Genomic DNA, 18,528 nt, shown 5'->3' with positions numbered 1-18,528 from the left:
TTCCAGGAATTGTGTACAGATCCTTGCGACATGGGGCTGTGCATTATCATGAAACATGAGGTGATGGCAGCGGATGAATGGCACGACAATGGGCCTCAGGATCTCATCACGGTATCTCTGTGCATGCAAATTGCCATAGATAAAATGCACTTGTGTTCGTTGTCCGTAGCTTATGCCTGCCCATACTATAACACCGCCGCCACCTGCCCATACCATAATCCCACCGCCATACCATAACCCTCCAACATTGACATCAGCAAACCGCACGGCAAATTCTCTAAAACAATGTTGGAGGCGGCTTATGGTTGAGAAATTAAACATTGAATTCTCTGGAAACAGCTCTGGTGGTCATTCCTGCAGTCTGCATGCCAATTGCACGCTCCCTCAAAACTTGAGACATCTGTGGCATTGCGTTGTGTGACAACACTGCACATTTTAGTGTGGCCTTTTATTGTCCCTAACACAAGGTGCACCTGTGTAATGACCATGCTGTTTAATCATCTTCTTGATATGCCACAGCTGCCAGGTGGATGGATTATCTTGCCAAAAGAGAAATGCTCACTAACAGGGATGTAAAACAAATTTCTGCACCAAATTAGGGAGATATGATTTTTTTATGTGAATGGAACATTTCTGGGATCTTTCATTTCAACTCATGAAACATGGGACCAACACTTTACATTTTGCATTGCTATTTTTTGTTCAGTGTATAACGACAAAGAACTGAAATATCCAAGTCTTTGGTATGGACCTCTTTTTATCCTATTTGGCTTGATAAAGGATCCAGTAAAATGGCCTAGCTTTATTACCATGAATGCACTTGATAACAGACAGGTTGTCAGATCCATTAGGCCAACCTTTGACCTTTTTGACACTTGTCACATACAGAATAATCTTGGAAACCCAGTGTTATTATTGTTGGAAGATGTGTTTGAAAAGAGACTAGAGCAAGCAGTGGAAGCAGGGCAGTAGCTCCACCCGCCTTTGCAAGTTACAGGCAAGTCTATGGGCCAAATGTTCCCTCCCCTTCCGAAATTCGAAAGATGCGAAATCGTAATTTGTCCAAAATTATCAGTGATGAAATATCACTGATCAAGTTCCTTGATAGTCGTCGCATCCCACAGTCTGTTGACAGACACTACAATAGCAGCTATATTACGTGCGTCTGTCCATGAGAGATTACACACGGAACAGTAGGGATTTTGATAGAGGTGATTAGAGATAATTTTGATAGAGGTGACAGTTAGAGGTGATTCGACAATCTCAGTGAGTATTATGTAGGCTATAAGGAACTGTCCATCGAAGCACAATGTCAAACTGGGCCACACAACTTCCCACATGTAGGCTGATGCTCTACTGTAGCCTTCCATTTCAAATTACTTTGGGCAGCGAGCGGTTATGAACGTTTGTGTCACAAGCAGGCAGTGTTTGACGATGTCATTAACTCTGGCCACTATAATCTCTCTGCAGGTAAGCATTCTTTGATTTGCAGCCACAGTGGCCCATCATCTTGTTCTCTCACTGATTGACAGTCACAGCGGCCCATCTTGTTCTCTCTCTGATTGGCAGGCACAGTGGCCTATCATCTGCTCCTCTCTCAGGAGAAGATTGGGGAGGGGCGGGGCTTACATGTCTGTCTGGAACAGGAACTTCCTCTAGTAACGCCACAGGAGCCAGACCTCGTCTGCCATTCACCTGAAACACATAATCACTCAGTAAGCTATCTACAGTACAGCTGCACTCATCTGTTTAGATAGCAGTCTGCTAGATAGTAGTCTGTAAGATAGTCAGTCATCTGTTAGATAGCAGTCTGTAAAATAGCAGTCTGTTAGGATAGCACTCTGTTTGGATAGCAGTCTGTTAGATAGTAGTCTGGTTAGATAGCAGTCTGGTTAGATAGCAGTCTGTTAGATAGCAGTCTGTTAGATAGCAGTCTGGTTAGATAGCAGTCTGGTTAGATAGCAGTCTGGTTAGATAGCAGTCTGTTAGATAGCAGTCTGTTAGATAGCAGTCTGTTAGATAGTAGTCTGTTAGATAGCAGTCTGTTAGATAGCAGTCTGTTAGATAGCAGTCTGTTAGATAGCAGTCTGTTAGATAGCAGTCTGTTAGATAGTAGTCTGTTAGATAGCAGTCTGTTAGATAGCAGTCTGTTAGATAGCAGTCTGTTAGATAGCAGTCTGTTAGATAGCAGTCTGTTAGATAGCAGTCTGTTAGATAGCAGTCTGTTAGATAGCAGTCTGTTAGATAGCAGTCTGTTAGATAGCAGTCTGTTAGATAGCAGTCTGTTAGATAGTAGTCTGTTAGATAGTAGTCTGTTAGATAGCAGTCTGTTAGATAGCAGTCTGTTAGATAGCAGTCTGTTAGATAGCAGTCTGTTAGATAGTAGTCTGTTAGATATCAGTCTGTTAGATAGCAGTCTGTTAGATAGCAGTCTGTTAGATAGCAGTCTGTTAGATAGCAGTCTGTTAGATAGCAGTCTGTTAGATAGGTCTGTTAGATAGCAGTCTGTTAGATAGCAGTCTGTTAGATAGCAGTCTGTTAGATAGTAGTCTGTTAGATAGCAGTCTGTTAGATAGCAGTCTGTTAGATAGCAGTCTGGTTAGATAGCAGTCTGTTAGATAGTAGTCTGTTAGATAGCAGTCTGTTAGATAGCAGTCTGTTAGATAGCAGTCTGTTAGATAGTAGTCTGTTAGATAGCAGTCTGTTAGATAGCAGTCTGTTAGATAGCAGTCTGTTAGATAGCAGTCTGTTAGATAGTAGTCTGTTAGATAGCAGTCTGTTAGATAGCAGTCTGTTAGATAGCAGTCTGTTAGATAGCAGTCTGTTAGATAGCAGTCTGTTAGATAGCAGTCTGTTAGATAGCAGTCTGTTAGATAGCAGTCTGTTAGATATCTCAGACACAGATCTGTTCAATTACAGTGCATTCAGAAAGCATTCAGACCCCTCGACTTTTTCCACATTTTGTTACGTTACAACCTTATTCTAAAATGGATTCAATAGTTTTTCTCCTCATCAATCTACACACAATACCCCATAATGATAAAGCAAAACTATTTAAAAAAAAAAACATTTTTGCATTTATATCACATTTAAATAAGTGTTCAGAACTTTTATTCAGTACTTTGTTAAAGCACTTTTGGCAATGAATACAGCCTCAAGTCTTCTTGGGTATGACGCTGCAAGCTTGGCACACCTCTATTTGGCAGGTTTCTCCCATTCTTCTCTGCAGATCCCCTCGAGCTCTGTCAAGGTTGGATAGGGAACATCGATGCACAGCTATTTTCAGGTCTCTCCAGAGATTTTTGATCGGGTTCAAGTCCGGGCTCTGGCTGGGCCACTCAAGGACATTCAGAGACTTGTCCCGAAGCCACTCCTGCGTTGGCTGTGTGCTTAGGGTCATTGTCCTGTTGGAAGGTGAACCTTCGCCCCAGTCTGAGCAGATTCTGAATCTGGAGCAGATTGTCATCAAGGATCTCTCTGTACTTTGCTCCGTTCATCTTTCCCTCGATCCTGACTAGTCACTGAAAAAACATCCCCACAGCACGAGGTTACCTCCAGACGTGACGCTTGGCATTCAGGCCAAAGAGTTCAATCTTGGTTTAATCAGACCAGAGAATCTTATTTCTCATGGTCTGAGTCTTCAGGTACCTTTTGGTTTGGTCGAGCAGCCAGGGACTCTAGGAAGCAGCCAAGAGCAGCCAAGACTCGAGCAGCCAAGACTCTAGGAAGAGTCTTGGTGGTTCCAAACTTCTTCCATTTATGAATGATGGAGGCCACTGTGTTCTTGGGGAACTTCAATGCTGCAGACATTTTTTGGTACCATTCCCCAAATCTGTGCCTCGACACAATCCTGTCTCAGAGCTCTACGGACAATTCCTTCAACCTCATGGCTTGGTTTTTGTTCTGACATGCACTGTCAACTGTGGGACCTTATATAGACAGGTGTGTGCATTTCCAAATCATGTCCAATCAATTTAATTGACCACGGGTGGACTCCAATCAAGTTGTAGAAACATCTCAAGGATGATCAAGGGAAACAGGATGCACCTGAGCTCAATTACAATTCTCATAGCTAATGTCTGAATACTTACGCAAATAAGGTATTTTTTAAATTTTTATATACATTTGCTAAAATTTCTAAAAACCTGTTTTTCATTCATTATGTCATCATGGACTATTGTGTGTAGATTGATGAGGAAAACATGTAATTTAATCAATTTTAGAATAAGGCCGTAACGTAACAAAATGTGGAAAAATTAAAGGGGTCTGAATACTTTCCAGAATGCCCTGTACATACACATGATGATCCGATATAAAGAGATTCAAGCTACAAGTTAATTCTGCAAGTTGATTGGTAAATGACTGTTGACTGGATGTTGTTGATTGGCCCACCTCGGCCTGACAGAAGCCGTCGTTGCGTGGGTTGCCTAGCAGCATGACGGTGTCTCCCTCTCTAAGGGCCAGCTCTCTGCTGGGGTGGAGGTTAGGACTGTCCTTCAGAGGGTTGTAGTTGTAGATGGCCACAAGCTGAAAGGCACGCCACACACACGCAGAGTACACACACAGACACACACACATTAATACACAAGCCCAGAAGAGATGACTGTAAATGTAGATATTTATGACTGCATCACATTTCATTATTTCATACAGATTTCAATGAAACACAGTAACTGAAAAGGAACACATCAAGACCGTTGGACTTGCTGAGTCGGGTGAGTAAGGTTTCAACTGGAGAGTGTGGCTGAAAATATGCAGTAAAAGATTAAAACGTTGGGTCAGGGTAAGTTTCCCAAAATGGTCAGGGCAAAAGTGATCATGTGGTGGGTGTGTCAATTTAGAAGTGGGCATGTCTGTAGAACTCACTGGTTGGGTGAAGCCATTGTGTCGGTGTGGGGGCGGAGTCCTGCAGTCTCGGTAGGCAGGGTCTGTGCAGGGAGCAGCAGAAGCTGTGTTGACACGGGTGTGATCTGTCCTAAACTGGGTGTGTTTTCCCCTGTAGATGAGGTGGACCTTCTCCGCATAGAGACCGTTGGAGCCCAGGGTCTGAACACTGATGTGGACCTGGCCGGACAGATCCAGATTCTCCAGAATACACTGAAAGAGAGGACAGATACACACTGTCATCTTCAACCATTCAACTGATGATACGTAGAAACACCACACACAGTGATGAATATTATTGCATCATTAGAACAGGAAGAGGAGGAGGAAAGGTGGAGCATGTTGTCAAAGGACTGCTTCATACCGTACCTTCGTGCATGCAGAGCTCATGACAGACTTGTGGAACTCCCCTTCTACATAGATCTGTGGAGGGAGAAAGAGAGAGAGAGAGATGAGCAAGGCATACACAGAGCACCGAATGAACAACACCAAAGCCATCCATTTACATTCTAATGTATCCAAGGCGAGAGGAGCAGCCTACCATGTATCCATACACAAAGGTTCCGTTGCTGCAGCCCAGCTCATCCAGTGGCGGTCTCTCCCAACCAATCATGAGGCTGCTCTGTCCCACCGTCCTGATGACCTCAACAGAGCTCACCTCAGCTGGAGGTTCTAAGAGGGGCGGGACCAAAGACAATCAGACACGTATGCTTTCCGTCAAGGGTACAGTCAACAGTGTGTATTGTGTAGGCTACTGCACCTGGTATAGCTCTGAGTTTGGGTGGTTTAGCTTGTTCAGGCTGGAGGTTGGAGAGGGGCTTCTTGATGCAATGATCCTCATCAGGCAGTCGTGACAACTCAGCAAGGGGAAGAGCAGTAGTGATGGGGGCCATTTTGGTGGGGGCTGTAGTTCCAGCGGTAATAGGTGGAGGGGCAGATTTGGTGGGGGCTGTAGTTCCAGCGGTAATAGGTGGAGGGGCAGATTTGGTGGGGGCAGTGTTCCACAAGGCAGTGGTAGTTTGTGCTTTAACAGTCCGGGCCACAGCGGTAGGAGGGGTATTAACAGGGGTTGTAACATTGGAGGTAGCAGCAGCAGAGCCAGTTTTAGAGAGGGGTTCTTTACCACTGCTAAGGGCAGTAGTGGTGGTGGTGGTGTAGACAGGAGGGCTGGTAGTTGGATGTGCTCTGTTTGGGGTCTGCTTAGAAGAGGTAGCACCATCACTGGTAGTTTTAGTGGGGGCAGTGGCAGAGAGACTAGTACTAGTAATAATAGGGGTAGTTGCTACAAGGGTATGCTTGGGTCGGTTGGGGGCAGCAGGGTTGTGGTTGGGGTATCCTGGGGAGTACCCCTGTCCTGGAGGGGGACTGGAGTAAACCTGGGGGCTGGTCTTGGAAGGGAAAACCTAGGGAGAGAATGGGTGACATGGTTGTGTAGACTATAGTGGGACTTTGTGCATAAACAATATACATTTGCGGTCCTTCAAGCCTGGTTAGCATAGCATTGTGTGTTTTGATACTTAATTCTACTACAACTGAAGTTTCCGTTGAAAATAAGTTACTCAATATTTAATATGTGTCCGTTTTGTATATGAATGTGCAGTTTAAAGTGTTTATTGTATTTGGATGTGTATTGTGGTGCTATACAGGCTCATCTGGAAAAGAGACCTTGGTCTCAGTCTGACTCCCTGTCTAAATAAAGGTTAAATAAATCTAAAATAACTTGTGTGAAGGTAGGTAGCATAGAGTTTGTTGAAGCTGTACTATAGGCCTACCTGGTAGCTGTTGGAGAGAGTGTTCTGCAACTGCTGGTGAAGGTTGATGATCTTCCCTGGACTGGTCAGCTTCCTAGTCAGACTGGCACATCTCTCTGGCGAGGGGGAAGTCAGGATGAGTGGTCTCCCATTCTCCTCTAAGAAACGGGCAGGGACCAGGCCAGATTCCCCTTTCACCTCGGCATGGTACATCCCATGTCTGTCTGGAAGTCCAGTAACTTGGACTGATTCACCCGCAGAAAGGGGCAGCTGTAACAGAAATGTGTGGATAATATAAGCCTACTGTATAAGACATGCAACAAGATATCATTTGTTGTCATGTATTTATATTAATTAAAACAATGCTCTGTGACAGAATACTGTGTGCCACAGAAACTGAGAGTTGTAATATTTCTATATCCAACTACCATTGGCAGTAGAGTGTGAGGCATGTTCGGAGAGGGGCAGTAGTCTGCTGTGGCCACACACACTCTGAAGTGTTCCCTCCTACTGCCTTCAGACACAGCTTTACTCAGCTCCTAGGAAGAGAGCACAACCCCTCAGAGATGGCCAGGGAAACCCCTTACACAGGTGTGTTATGTTATAAACCCCTTCAGCTGGTGTGAGGTATGTTTCTGTATTACACAGTGGTGGGAAAAGTACCCAATTGTCATACTTGAAAAAGTAAAGTTACGTTAATAGAAAATGACTCAAGTAAAAGTGAAAGTCACCAAGTAAAATACTACTTGAGTAAAAGTCTAAAAGTATTTTGTTTTAAATATACTTATGTATCAAAAGTAAATCTAAAAGTATACATCATTTCAAATGCCTTATATTAAGCCAACCGTACATCATTTTCTTTAGTAATGTAGTGAAATAAAAGTTAAAGTTGTCAAAAATATGAATAGTAAAGTACAGATTCCCCAAAAAACTACTTAAGTACTACTTTAAAGTATTTTTACTTTAGTACTTTAGACTACTGGTTTCACACTGTACTAAGATGAGTTAGTGGTTCAGTGCAGTGGTATGGTGTCACGGTCGTCAGATGGAGGAGACCAAGGCGCAGCGTGGTAAGCGTCCATACTTCTTTAATGAAAGAACAAACACTGAACAAAACGAACCGTGAAGCTAATATGGCTAGTGCAGACAGGCAACTAAACATAGAATAACAACCCACAAAATACCCAAGGAATATGGCTACCTAAATATGGTCCCCAATCAGAGACAACAATAAACAGCTGCCTCTGATTGAGAACCAATCTAGGCAACCATAGACATATAAACACCTAGACATACAAAAACCCCTAGACATACAAAAACCCCTAGACATACAAAAACCCCTAGACATACAAAAACCCAGAGACAATAGAAAAACTAAACAAACCACCCTCGTCACACCCTGACCTAGCCAAAATAATAAAGAAAACATGGATAACTAAGGTCAGGGCGTGACATATGGTGTGTTACTGTGGTGCGTTTCAAACCTCTCCTCGGGGATCGGAAATTTCACAATTTTGTTGTTGCCCTGCACTAACTCACCTGAATCGAGTAGTTAAGGGCTTGATTAGTTGACAAGTTTAATCCGGTGTACTAGCTGTGGAATAGCTTGAATATATGGAACGGCTGGGGGTCCTCAAGGAGAGGTTTGAAAACCTCTGTGTTACCACATCTCTTACCTGTGCTGCGGAGGCTGCAGCAGAGGTCTGTGAGCACTCCGGTCGTTCTGAGGCTGCAGGTGGGAGAAGGTGGGTGTTCTGCTGCAGAGCTGCAGTGGGTGGGGGTGTGAAGGTGCTGGCGTAGTCCTGCAGTGCTGTGTCATTAAGCAGGTCCTCAGCCTCCTGGGTCAGATTGTAGTCCAGGCAGCCATACCGACGCAGGGCTTGCATCAACTGCACCAGTAGACTGTTCCTCTGCTGGCACTTCACCACCAGACATGACAGCTTGGCCTGCCATCGGACAGATCATCAGTCAATCAAAACCAAAACCCGGCAGCTTGGCTTGTCATTGGACAGATCACTAATCAATCAAAACCAAATCATTACAGCATGGCCTGCCATTGGATACAACAGCTGTCAGTCAAAACAAGTCCAACACCAAATCTTATTTTAGCTTCAAACAACCATGTATCAAACCAGACTACCCCCATTCTCCACCCCCCTCACCTTTAGAGGAGCTATGTCCAGATCCGTCTGACTCTTTCTCAGGAGGACATTGTACTGGAGAAAGTCAGGAGAGACAAAGCCATTAGACTAAATACACGGACTGGAAATAACAACAAAGCATTACAGTAAACCAAAAACACTGACCACAAATACAGCTCTTTTGATATTGTAAAATCTCTCTTCCAATACAATTCATTCTGCATGTCTTTGAACAAACATCACTCTAAGCAGAGAGCTGTGGTTTTATCAGACTAGGATGAAGTTGCTCCTTGACACTGATCTCAGGTCAGTTTGGAATTTTCTTCCTAACAGGTAAGGCTCGGGATTCGGGGATGGTAGAGTATTAAGCTGATTCTAAATCGGTGCAAAAGGATGCCTTCTACCTAAATTGGTAAACTTAAGGGTAACTTTTACCAATCTTAGCTGACAAAAGGCAGTTTACCTTATTTCTGATGTCATCATAGCGCACCCTCAGTAAGGTGAGTGTGTTGCTCCAGTCCTCTCTGCTGCCCTGCTCTCCCTTCAGGGATGTGTACTCTGAACTCAGCTCCTTCAGAGCAACACTCTGCGTGAACGATCACAAATTCAGGTATACAGTACACACATAGAAAGATTTAGTCAACACACACACCTTGGCTTCGAGTTCAGCCTGAAGCAACACACACCTTGGCTTCGAGTTCAGCCTGAAGCAACACACACCTTGGCTTTGAGTTCAGCCTGAAGCAACACACACCTTGGCTTTGAGTTCAGCCTGAAGCAAGCTGAACTTCTCTTGGATCTTGATCCTCAGTGTGTGAGCATCGGTCTTCTCTCTCTCCAGACACAATAGTCTGCCCTTCACCTCTCCCAACTAACAACAGACACAGCCAGTGGGTTATCATGACATGACTATGGTGGTTAGTGAGAGCGATACTTTCTCTATCCATACCTCTGCTCTCAGTGTGTGGTTTTCCGTCTTTGTTTTCTCCACCTCCTTGGTTTCCTCTCTCATCCCCTTCACCTCATTGGCTGCCTTTCCCGCCCTCTTCTCAGCCTCCTCTCGTCTGACCTCAGACACACCCAGCTCACGGTACCACCTTTGAGCCTGCACACACAGATTCTGTTCAGTCATGGTTCTGACCTCTCCTCTGATTGGCCAAGACAGGAAGAAAGGAGCGCTCACCTCTGATTGGGTCTTCTTCAGTACCTCCCGTGAGTTTCTGAGTTCTAACCCCAGCGACTCGATCTCCCTCATCAGTTCACTCTGCTCCATATCTGTTTCCTCTTTCTCTCCCAAGTGGTCCTGGATACGGGGATATGCTATAACTCACACAACCCTGCGACACGCTACTACTGACAGAAACTCAGTGCCAACATACATAACAACTCACACAAGTACAAAGATTCCCTCCTACCTGTGCAGACTGTGCCAGACGGATGGTCTTGTAGGAGTAGACTGTGGCCAGACATCTATGAGTGACATTACCATCATCATGCATTTTTGGCATCTGACCCCCTCTCTCTGTAGCCACAACCTCTGTCCGTGTTGCCTTGCCAACGTGGTTCTCTGAGGGCTGCTGGCTGTGGCTCCGCCCCTGTAACAGCAGCTGATTCCGTAGAGTAGCGACGTCCATCTGCAATTGGTCTCTCTCCTCTGTGAGCTGTTCTCTCTGAACATCCATTGACTGAACTAGCTGCTCTTTCTCTTCTTTTAGATCAGAGACAAACTGGTCCACCTGGTACCGCTCTCGTGTTTGAAGGCTGAGAGATGACAGCTTGTCTCTTTCCTGCTCTAGACGGCTGAGTGTCTGTGTTAGCTGGTCTCTCTGTCCCTTTAAACCACACATTGACTGCATCAACTGGTCTCTCTCATCTTTTTGGCCGAAGAGAGACTGCGAGAGCTTGTCTCTCTCCTCCTGGAGTCCAGACATTGACTGAACTAGCTGGTCTCTCACCTCCTGGAGTCCAGACATTGACTGAACTAGCTGGTCTCTCTCCTCCTGGAGTCCAGACATTGACTTAACTAGCTGGTCTCTCTCCTCCTGTAGTCCAGACATTGACTGAACTAGCTGGTCTTTCTCCTCCTGGAGTCCAGACATTGACTGAACTAGCTGGTCTCTCACCTCCTGGAGTCCAGACATTGACTGAACTAGCTGGTCTCTGTCCTCCTGGAGTCCAGACATTGACTTAACTAGCTGGTCTCTCTCCTCCTGTAGTCCAGACATTGACTGAACTAGCTGGTCTCTCTCCTCCTGGAGTCCAGACATTGACTGAACTAGCTGGTCTCTCTCCTCCTGGAGTCCAGACATTGACTGAACTGGCTGGTCTCTCTCCTCCTGGAGTCCAGACATTGACTGAACTAGCTGGTCTCTCTCCTCCTGGAGTCCAGACATTGACTGAACTGGCTGGTCTCTCTCCTCCTGGAGTCCAGACATTGACTGAACTAGCTGGTCTCTCTCCTCCTCGAGTCCAGACATTGACTGAACTAGCTGGTCTCTCTCCTCCTCGAGTCCAAACATTGACTGAACTAGCTGGTCTCTCTCCTCTTTTAAACCACACATTGACCGCGTCACCTTGTCTCTCTCATCTTTCAGACCACAGAGGGACCTTGTCAGCTGTTCTTTCTCTTCTTTTAAACCGCAGAGTGACTTATGGATCTGGTCACGTTCTTCTTTCAGAACCCACATGGAGCGTGTTAGCTGGTGTTTCTCCTCTGTCTGACTGCTAAGTGAGAGGGCTACCTGTTCTCTTTCCTCTTTGAGATCACTGAGATAGCCAATCAGCTCGTCCCTCTTCTCTCTAAGCCTGCACGTTGACTCCGTGGTCAAACGGTCCTCCTGCTGACCACACACTGACTCAACCGTGTGGTCAACCTGTGGTACACCACTATTCACTGACCCTGGCGTCTGATCACCTTGTAAACTGGTCACAACCCCTACTGTGGGTTGACCCTGTTGAGCGTGCACTGACTCTGACTCAGTGGTCAAACCACTGTCACCCTGCTGTAGGCCTAGCTGACCCTTCTCGACCCGTCTTTCCTGCAGCTCTATGATAGTGTTGAGGTCATCCTCAGTCTTCCTGGTCAGTTCAGTGATGAGACCTCCCTGCTCCAGGTTCTCCTGCTCCAGACTGGTGCTCTCCCTCTCTAGCAGGGACACTTGCAGCCTGAGCTGGACTAGCTCCCTCTCACTCTCCCCCTCCTGGCTCTCTATGTGGGCTAGGAGCTCCTGGATACGCCTGCCCAGGGCCCGGTTCTCCTGGTTCAAGGCTAGGGCTAGGTCATCTTGGGCTAAGGCATACAGGGACAGGTCATCCTGGGCTAAGGCTAGGATAGTATCATTCTGATATGGAGTTGCAGTGAGGTCTCTGCAACTCTGGGGTATGAGGTTTGGAGTTGACACCTTGTTTTCCTGGACATTTGTCATGCTCTCGCCAACAAGCTCCACCTCGCAGGCCCCTGTTTCTCCCTGCGCCCTGAGTTTACATTTCAGTCGGGCGTTCTCCTCGGTCACCCTGTGCAGCTGGTCCTGTGTGTGTCGTAGAGTGCTCTCCAGCTGGTCCCTGTGGTCCCGGAGTGAGTCCATGTCGCCCCCCATGCTCCTGTAAGCCTCTTTCAGGGCCTCAGTCTCCTCGCTTGTCCCCTCCTCCAGGTTGAGAGAGGGGAAGCCCCCAGGACCAGGACACCAGTCCCTCAGGGACAACTCCCCCAGACCCTCAACGCTCTTAGTACCCAGGGATATGAGGCCGGGGTTCTGGCTACGGTGGCCTGAGAGGTTCAGGAGGTCCGGCTGGGGCAGAGGCAGAGTGGAGTTTTCCTGCGACCTCTCTGTTGCTCCATGGTGTTGAGCAGAGGGGTATGTGTCTAGTGAAGACTGGCCTGGGATCATCTTCACCTGCATAGATGATGAACACTAAACATTAGAGGTTCATCAAAAAGCAGATCCCAGTCTCAAACACACAAGCCGGCCACACTCGTTAGTTCCTCTGTAGTTACTCAGATCAACATTCCACTTTGGACCCATGATAATCCCACATTATAATCCATTTTACAATCCTAAAATAAGGTTAGCTTATAATCGTAATCATTCACATTCTTGAGGCTTAACTCTCCAACTCTTACACTGATTTACAGAGTCCCCTCTACATGAACTTTCATCTCATTACTCACCGGGTCAGTGTTGTTCACAGAGCAGGGAACTGGTTGACCCAGGCCAGGGGTGTTTGACAGGGAGGTAGCCAGGCTGGGGGTAGAGACAGGGCTGGGGTCAGTAGAACCCAGGCTGTGGTTGGTCTGTCTCAGAGTGTGGCTGACCCTCTGACACAGTCTCTGGTTCTCCTCTTGCAGCTCCTCCACCTCCTCCATCAGGGAGCTCTCTGTCAGCTTCAGTCTGTGGACCACCGTCTTCATCTCCTCCAACGTACAGGACAAGAAGTGGTTGTTCTCCTGCGCTTCCTCCAACTGTTCCATCAGCCCCCTCTGCTCCGCCAGCCCCTGCTCCTCCCTCTCCAGCAGAACCCTGAGGTCCTCCTGGAGGCTGAGGATGAAGCTTCTCAGTCTAGCCTCACCCCCCAGAGTCTCACCATCATCCCCTTCCTCCCCCTCTCTTTCTCCCTCTATTTCTCTACCATCCACTCCCTGCTTCTGCTGGAGCTGTTGTCCGTAGTGTCTCCGCTGTGTCTTCGCCTCACCGTCCTCCTCCTCTCCTTCTCCTTCCTCCCTTGGGTGGGGCAGTCTCTCTGTCTCTGTTCTCTGTTGGCCTGAGGTTGGTACCATGATGGACTTGACATTGTCTGCAGTAACGGAGTTGGTGCTAGCTGTGTTGACAGGGGCTATGTAGGTGGCAGCAGATACGTTCATCTCCAGCACTGGTCGCTCCAGCTGGTAGAGTCTGGTCTGCAGGCCCTGCTCTCTGTCTCTGGCCAGGCCTAGCTTGTGGTGCAGCTGGCTCTTAAAGTGCTCAAAGTACTGAGACTGGCGGCCCATCTCCTCTTCTTTAGCCCTGAGCTGGGCCTGGCAGCGCCTCAGCCTCTCCCTCCACACACGATCCCCACGCTCCTTCTCCTGGGACTGAGACAGAGACAGGGAGATTACAATAACTTACACCTGAGCTACAATAGAGTTATGATACTCGCATACTCCCTGCATTCTCCTTCTTCTTACAATTACAATAAAGTACAATAAATTACCCTACACTAATACCTGAGTTACAACAGGTTTACACTACACTAATACCTGAGTTACAACAGGTTTACACTACCTGAGTTACAACAGGTTTACACTACCTGAGTTACAACAGGTTTACACTACACTAATACCTGAGTTACAACAGGTTTACACTACCTGAGTTACAACAGGTTTAGACTGCACTAATACATGAGTTACAACAGGTTTACACTACCTGAGTTACAACAGGGTTACACTACCTGAGTTACAACAGGTTTACACTACCTGAGTTACAACAGGTTTACACTGCACTAATACCTGAGTTACAACAGGTTTACACTACCTGAGTTACAACAGGCTTACACTACCTGAGTTACAACAGGTTTACACTACACTACCTGAGTTACAACAGGTTTACACTACACTAATACCTGAGTTACAACAAGCTTACACTACCTGAGTTACAACAGGTTTACACTACACTAATACCTGAGTTACAACAGGTTTACACTACACTAATACCTGAGTTACAACAGGTTTACACTACACTAATACCTGAGTTACAACAAGCTTACACTACACTACCTGAGTTACAACAGGTTTACACTACACTAATACCTGAGTTATAACAGGCTTACACTACATGTACAGTACAGCTTCCAGTACTCGTATGTTTGCTATGCCTCATTGAAGCTCATGTAAAGCTCAATTCTGTCTCTCACCATGGAGCGTACCTCCTCCCTCAGCGCGTGGAGCCGCTCATCCAGCCTCTGGCGCTGCAGCATGCTGGGGCAGTGGAGGACTGAGTTGGAAGTAAGGTCCTCCACCTTCTGTAGCAGGCTCTTTTCTGACACCTCCAACTCTCTAATCCTGCACAGGAGGACAACATGACTCATCCTACAATCTAAACTTGATGCCCTCAATCTCACACAAATTATCAATGAACCTACCAGGTACCTCCCCAAAGCCTTAAACACGGGCACCCTCATAGATATCATCCTAACCAACTTCCCCTCTAAATACACCTCTGCTGTCTTCAACCAAGATCTCAGCGATCACTGCCTCATTGCCTGCATCCGTAATGGGTCAGCAGTCAAACGACCTCCTCTCATCACTGTAAAACGCTGAGCAGGCCTTTCTAATCGACCTGGCCGGGGTATCCTGGAAGGATATTGACCTCATCCCGTCAGTAGAGGATGCCTGGATATTTTTTTAAAATGCCTTCCTAACCATCTTAAATAAACATGCCCCATTCAAGAAATTTAGAACCAGGAACAGATATAGCCCTTGGTTCTCCCCAGACCTGACTGCCCTTAACCAACACAAAAACATCCTATGGCGTTCTGCATTAGCATCGAACAGCCCCCGTGATATGCAGCTGTTCAGGGAAGCTAGAAACCATTATACACAGGCAGTTAGAAAAGCCAAGGCTAGCTTTTTCAAGCAGAAATTTGCTTCTTGCAACACTAACTCAAAAAAGTTCTGGGACACTGTAAAGTCCATGGAGAATAAGAACACCTCCTCCCAGCTGCCCACTGCACTGAAGATAGGAAACACTGTCACCACTGATAAATCCTCCATAATTGAACATTTCAATAAGCATTTTTCTACTGCTGGCCATGCTTTCCACCTGGCTACTCCTACCCCTGTCAACAGCACTGCACCCCCAACAGCAACTCGCCCAAGCCTTCCCCATTTCTCCTTCTCCCAAATCCATTCAGCTGATGTTCTGAAAGAGCTGCAAAATCTGGACCCCTACAAATCAGCCGGGCTAGACAATCTGGACCCTTTCTTTCTAAAATTATCTGCCGAAATTGTTGCCACCCCTATTACTAGCCTGTTCAACCTCTCTTTCGTGTCGTCTGAGATTCCCATAGATTGGAAAGCAGCTGCGGTCATCCCCCTCTTCAAAGGGGGGGACACTCTTGACCCAAACTGCTACAGACCTATATCTATCCTACCATGCCTTTCTAAGGTCTTCGAAAGCCAAGTCAACAAACAGATTACCGACCATTTTGAATCTCACCATACCTTCTCTGCTATGCAATCTGGTTTCAGAGCTGGTCATGGGCGCACCTCAGCCACGCTCAAGGTCCTAAACGATATCTTAACCGCCATCGATAAGAAACATTACTGTGCAGCCGTATTCATTGATCTGGCCAAGGCTTTCGACTCTGTCAATCACCACATCCTCATCGGCAGACTCAACAGCCTTGGTTTCTCAAATGATTACCTCGCCTGGTTCACCAACTACTTCTCTGATAGAGTTCAGTGTGTCAAATCGGAGGGTCTGTTGTCCGGACCTCTGGCAGTCTCTATGGGGGTGCCACAGGGTTCAATTCTTGGACCGACTCTCTTCTCTGTATACATCAATGAGGTCGCTCTTGCTGCTGGTGAGTCTCTGATCCACCTCTACGCAGACGACACCATTCTGTATACTTCCGGCCCTTCTTTGGACACTGTGTTAACAACCCTCCAGGCAAGCTTCAATGCCATACAACTCTCCTTCCGTGGCCTCCAATTGCTCTTAAATACAAGTAAAACTAAATGCATGCTCTTCAACCGATCGCTACCTGCACCTACCCGCCTGTCCAACATCACTACTCTGGACGGCTCTGACTTAGAATACGTGGACAACTACAAATACTTAGGTGTCTGGTTAGACTGTAAACTCTCCTTCCAGACCCATATCAAACATCTCCAATCCAAAGTTAAATCTAGAATTGGCTTCCTATTTTGCAACAAAGCATCCTTCACTCATGCTGCCAAACATACCCTTGTAAAACTGACCATCCTACCAATCCTCGACTTTGGCGATGTAATTTACAAAATAGCCTCCAATACCCTACTCAACAAATTGGATGCAGTCTATCACAGTGCAATCCGTTTTGTCACCAAAGCCCCATATACTACCCACCATTGCGACCTGTACGCTCTCGTTGGCTGGCCCTCGCTTCATACTCGTCGCCAAACCCACTGGCTCCATGTCATCTACAAGACCCTGCTAGGTAAAGTCCCCCCTTATCTCAGCTCGCTGGTCACCATAGCATCTCCCACCTGTAGCACACGCTCCAGCAGGTATATCTCTCTAGTCACCCCCAAAACCAATTCTTTCTTTGGCCGCCTCTCTTTCCAGTTCTCTGCTGCCAATGACTGGAACGAACTACAAAAATCTCTGAAACTGGAAACACTTATCTCCCTCACTAGCTTTAAGCACCAACTGTCAGAGCAGCTCACAGATTACTGCACCTGTACATAGCCCACCTATAATTTAGCCCTATCAACTACCTCTTTCCCAACTGTATTTAATTTATTTATTTATTTTGCTCCTTTGCACCCCATTATTTTTATTTCTACTTTGCACATTCTTCCATTGCAAAACTACCATTCCAGTGTTTTACTTGCTATATGGTATTTACCTTGCCACCAAGGCCTTTTTTGCCTTTACCTCCCTTCTCACCTCATTTGCTCACATTGTATATAGACTTGTTTATACTTTATTATTGACTGTATGTTTGTTTTACTCCATGTGTAACTCTGTGTTGTTGTATCTGTCGAACTGCTTTGCTTTATCTTGGCCAGGTCGCAATTGTAAATGAGAACTTGTTCTCAACTTGCCTACCTGGTTAAATAAAGGTAAAATAAATAAATAAATAAAAAGATCACATTTATTTTTCATAGCATTACATGGTTAGCATAGCATTACATGATTAGCATAGCATTACATGATTAGCATAGCATTACACGATTAGCATAGCATTACATGTTTAGCATAGCATTACATGATAAGCATAGCATTACATGAATAGCATAGAAATGCATGAATAGCATAGCATTACATGATTAGCATAGCATGACATGATTAGCATAGCATTACATGATTAGCATAGCATTACATTAGCATTCAACAGAGATGAGACATCCTACTGTCAAATTGTTTTTGCCTGTCATAAGTCCAAGAGAAAATAGAAGTGTGCACACATACCTTACTGACTGCGATGTTTGAAATAAACCCCACACAGTGATATCATGCTAAGAGGTAACCAACAGTCTGTTACTATGGCAAAATGCTACAGGATGTGCAATGTGATATGGTTGTTGATATGTTGTAGCTGTGTGATACATGATCCCTGTCTCTATGTCACCTGCTCCTCACCTGCTGTGCAGAGCGCTCTCAGACTCAGTGAAGGAGCTGACGTTGTCTCTCAGGCTGTGCTCTAGAAGCTTCACTCTGTCAGTCAGAACCTGGAGGTCCGGGGTGCCAGTGGGACCTGTTACCATGGTTACAGAGTGAGCTCCGGTTCCGGTCCCCGCTGTTGTAATCATGTTCCCCTCCATGGTTGTTGTTCATGGGTGACCTCTTCTCTAGAACCTGCAAACCAACAGTTTCCATTCAGAAACCTTACTGATCCTCTCCCTGCATTCATCCACTGTCCAGTAGCAAACCAACAAACACACTCCTTCTCCAACCTCAGTAACACCCCCCTCTCTTTCTCAAAAACTGCCTCCCCTCTCCTCTTTCTCTATATACCTCTCTGACCTCCCTCTTTCTCTCCCTTCGCTTCTTTGTCCTCTCTTCCATCTCTTT

At 46.2% G+C, this 18,528-nt stretch overlaps 1 protein-coding gene across 2 annotated transcripts; it reads right to left on the bottom strand.

Moving 5' to 3' along the window:
- Positions 1-455: 455 nt before the first annotated feature.
- Positions 456-18,518, bottom strand: LOC110504852 (rootletin-like). Of its 2 annotated transcripts, XM_036969803.1 has the most exons (19): positions 18,472-18,518; positions 18,097-18,312; positions 14,663-14,810; positions 12,945-13,844; positions 10,192-12,669; positions 9,960-10,079; positions 9,726-9,881; positions 9,531-9,647; positions 9,240-9,362; positions 8,798-8,851; positions 8,312-8,581; positions 7,064-7,174; positions 6,657-6,905; positions 5,645-6,287; positions 5,426-5,556; positions 5,254-5,307; positions 4,867-5,097; positions 4,393-4,527; positions 456-1,695 (listed from the first exon to the last, which is right to left on the bottom strand). In XM_036969803.1, the coding sequence occupies exons 2-19, from the start codon at positions 18,276-18,278 to the stop codon at positions 1,519-1,521; spliced, it is 6,279 nt and encodes a 2,092-aa protein (XP_036825698.1). In that variant the 5' UTR covers positions 18,279-18,312; positions 18,472-18,518; the 3' UTR covers positions 456-1,518. The 2 variants fall into 2 exon arrangements, with proteins under 2 accessions (XP_036825698.1, XP_036825697.1); XM_036969802.1 differs by lacking the exon at positions 18,472-18,518 and having other exon boundaries at positions 18,097-18,465.
- Between the last annotated feature and the right edge of the window lie 10 nt (positions 18,519-18,528).

The sequence above is a fragment of the Oncorhynchus mykiss genome, chromosome 31 (assembly GCF_013265735.2).
Source record: "Oncorhynchus mykiss isolate Arlee chromosome 31, USDA_OmykA_1.1, whole genome shotgun sequence".
NCBI classification, from domain to species: Eukaryota; Metazoa; Chordata; class Actinopteri; order Salmoniformes; family Salmonidae; genus Oncorhynchus; species Oncorhynchus mykiss.
This window is presented reverse-complemented; position numbering and strand designations above follow the sequence as displayed.

Coding starts and splice junctions, on each gene's coding strand:
- LOC110504852 (XM_036969803.1), bottom strand. CDS start 18,278: ATGGAGGGGAACATGATTACAACAGCGGGGACCGGAACCGGAGCTCAC. Junction 13,845..14,662: donor GGGAGGAGGTACGCTCCATG/GTGAGAGACAGA, acceptor TCTCTGTCTCAG/TCCCAGGAGAAGGAGCGTGG. Junction 7,175..8,311: donor CTGCAGCCTCCGCAGCACAG/GTAAGAGATGTG, acceptor CTCTCTTCCTAG/GAGCTGAGTAAAGCTGTGTC.